Source organism: Mus caroli, chromosome 6 (assembly GCF_900094665.2).
Source record: "Mus caroli chromosome 6, CAROLI_EIJ_v1.1, whole genome shotgun sequence".
Lineage (NCBI taxonomy): Eukaryota > Metazoa > Chordata > Mammalia > Rodentia > Muridae > Mus > Mus caroli.
In genome coordinates, this window is record NC_034575.1 from 114800000 (window position 1) to 114803567 (window position 3568).

Sequence of the window (3568 nt, forward strand, 5' to 3'; positions counted from 1 at the left end):
CCGGGACCACTTGAGAACTGCTTTGACAGTACCTCCACAAGCTATTTTAAGCAGAATTAAATTTATTAAAATGAAGCCACCAATCAGAAAGGCCTTGACCTTTTTTTTTTTTTTACAAATACTTTCCAGGTTCAATTCCCAACACCCACATGGCAACTCAGAGCTGTCTATAACTCCAGTTCCAGGAAATCCAACGTCCTCTTCTGGCCTCCATACTTACCATGTATGCATATGGTATGTAGATACAGAGGCAGTCAAAATACTTATACATACAAAATAATAGAAATATCTTTTTAAAACTTCATACAGCCTATCGTACTAACAGTGAGACTGCTCAGTGTGAACCAGTGTGAACCAATGCTTTTGGGTTTTCTTAATGGCTACACAGAAAAAACACCTGAGATCTAATAAAAACCCAGATGTTTTTTAAATAATTAAATCAACAACCTAGGCTTAAACTCCAAAAGGAAAACTTCATTTTATTATTTATAGCACTAACAAAGTCAGTATAAAAGCCAAAGCCAAAGGAGATTGGCTAAAGCAAACAGTCCACTGGGGGGGGGGGGGGGGCAGGCAACCATTACAGCTCACATTCTCAAAGCTAAGAAGCAGAAATGTGTTTGTTACTTACTGCTGTATTTAAAAAGAACATTTACTAAAGATATGACCAATATTTTCCCAACTTAAGAGCAAAGCTTAGCAGCTGGAAGTGGCTCTGAGGCTGAGAGCCCTTTCTGCCCTTGCAGAGGACCTGAGATCAGCTACCAACACCCTTGTCAGGCAACTCACAACTACAACACTTGCTCGAGTGTCCAGGGGACCCTATACTGTCTTCTAGACTCCACTTGCACCTGCATTCACACATTCAGATTTCAACACCCAGACAATACTCAGAGTTAAAAGAAAACCAAATCTTAAAAGAAAAGCTTATTTTTATACCTTTTTGCTTTGTCACATTTTCAAATGCCTAGGGTAGATAATCATAGTTTCATTGATAATAAAAGAAAAAGAAGTACTGTGTTATCCAAGACATCTTAGGTAAGAGTCTGTCATCATACGCACTCAATAACATAGTATGGGAGNAGAGAGATGTTCACCAAGAGAGGTGCTTGTGCAAAGGCCTGGCTGGCAACCTAAACTTGACCTACAAATGCCCCAAGGAGGCAGGAATGAACTGACTCCCTGGAACTGTCCTCCAACTTCCATAGTAGTGCCATGGCTCAACACTCATGCACACAAATTATTAATTTCATAGAAACCACAAAGGATTTCTATAAGGCAGCTAAGCAGCCCTTTATTTAACCTATATCCATCACAGGCTTATTTTTGAGATAGTAATACAGTTATCTGTTAATAGAGGAGTTTTCTGTAATACCAAAGAAAAGATGAGAGAGAGCAAATGAATTGAAAGAATCACAGATTTTGAGACTTTCTTAATTAGAAAGTGTAGGAAATAGTAATAAGGTACTTTATTGGCTTAAAATAAAAATTTCAGTTCATCTCACCAAGACAAAATAAGCAAACAATGAAAGTAAGCAGAAGGGATTCCTGGTACATTTGTGCAAACAAAAGACAAAAGACAANAGCACGCATCCAGCAAGTTATACAAATTTAACAAGGTAGCTAAGATCTGAATATTCACCTTTTTCCAAGCTCACCGATTTGTCGTAAAGATACTCTATCATAAAACTCCTTTAAGGGAAATTCTAGAAAGCAGGAGCCCAGTACCAATCAACTGTGAACCCTGGCCATCTGTTATTGCCGACTGTCTTCTCTGATCACAGTATATACAGACATGAATGTTACACAAGAACTCGAAGACTCGGAGTGAGCAATCCAGCCCAGGAGAACAAGGACAGCTCAGTCAAGAGACAAACAGTCTGTCAATTACCACAGTTGTTCACTCTGTCAACCACAGTCCCAGTTGGTCTTCCCAGAGAACTCAGATGGCTATCATCCCTGCTCATGGCTACTTCGTTCTTGGCTACTGATAGCGAGTTAATAATAAACTAAGAAAATGTCAAACATTGCAAATCTATCATTTCAACAGAAATAAACTTTAGGTTNAAATGAACCTTGAGGTAACAGCTACGGGCATGTTACCTTGTCCATAGTACATATAGTACAAAGAACTTTCTTGCTGAACTTGAAGATGATTCAGCCTTTTTATTTGCAGAGAATTGTGTCTCATGTTTTCACTTTACATTCATTTATTCTCANTTACTTCTTGTAACTGTAAAACTTGAAACACTATAAATATTGGTTTATTATTTTGTTAGTGCATGCTAATCTAATTGTTTTAAAATTTTAGTGGATTTTCTATCTTTGTATTCACACCGCTTGCTTCTCTGTACTTTGGAGACAACCTGCATAAGGAGAAGCAAATATATATTCTCATTCTATTTACATTGTTTTGGTATCTTCCTGACATCTGTATAGCCTTTATACAGGCAAAAGCATATATATGTGGATATATGTGTAAGTTAAAACTGGAAAAGTATCAGTAGTTTATTTTTATTCCAAAAGAAAGCTATTTCCAATAACTGTTATGGTCTAAGAGGTGAGTCGGTCTCCCACTGCTGCCACACTCCCTCACAGGAAGAAGCACTGCGGCTGAGACAGAGGAAAGCCCCCGCACAAGTGTATGTGTATTACAGCAGCAGGCTTGACTCTTCAAAACTGCCATCTAAGTAATGGGATGGATGATCCAGGTGCAATATTAATGCATTTCTATTCCAGTTAAAGATAGTAGAGGTAGGTCAGGTGGCCAAATAGTCTGTCAATTTCTAAGACACTTGAGAAACAGGAAAGACAGGGATACTACTGAGTTCCTTAAAGACTGAACACGCAGAGCAGTTTTAGCAATCAACCTCCTGCAAGAATTGTTCCAAGTACTCTGCATAATCCAAACAGAAGGAGAGTGGCAGCATGCTGAGAACAGGTTACGTCACACAGTTACGTCACACTGTGCTCATGACACCCGTGCCTTACCTTCTTCTGGAGGACATTGACCTTCCGCTCCTTCACGTCCAGCATGTCCTTGAGGTCATGGATTTCTCCAGCCTGGGTGCCCTTCTCCTCAGCCATATCTTGGATTTGCTTGGTTTTTTTATTCAGCATAGTCTCCTTTTCTTCCAAACGCAATCGAAGAGCATCCACCTGAGAACAAAAGATTACAAACCATGAATGGAACAGAAAGGAGAGGAATACAATTCCTTAGAATAGAGTTTTCATATTTTAAAGATAATAAAACTGGAATTTGGGAGAATTAAATTATTTTAAAAATTACAATAAGCAGTGAAATGATAGAACTTAAGCATTCCAAATTTACCATAGTCAAAGGATATTAACTAAAAAGCACATAGGCAGTGCACAGGAGTCAGTAGCTTTCCTCTAAAGAGCTTATCAGCCGAAAAGACTGTTGAAAGAACCAGCATTTGANTCGGGTAACAAGTAACAAATAAACCCTTACTAGATATGAAACAGAAAGTGAAATACACATTTTAGGAAAAGAAAGAGAATATTTTGAAACTTAAATACCCAACACAGCATGTTTTAGTTAACTCAC

General features: G+C 38.3%; 1 protein-coding gene across 1 annotated transcript in view; it reads right to left on the reverse strand.

Annotated features, from left to right (window-relative positions):
• Positions 1–3568, reverse strand: part of Erc1 (ELKS/RAB6-interacting/CAST family member 1) — a 277665-nt gene that overhangs the window by 187071 nt on the left and 87026 nt on the right. The window contains exon 7 of the mRNA XM_029478247.1: positions 2992–3159. Within this exon, the coding sequence (XP_029334107.1) occupies positions 2992–3159 (168 nt within the window). The remainder of the gene's footprint in view (positions 1–2991; positions 3160–3568) is intronic.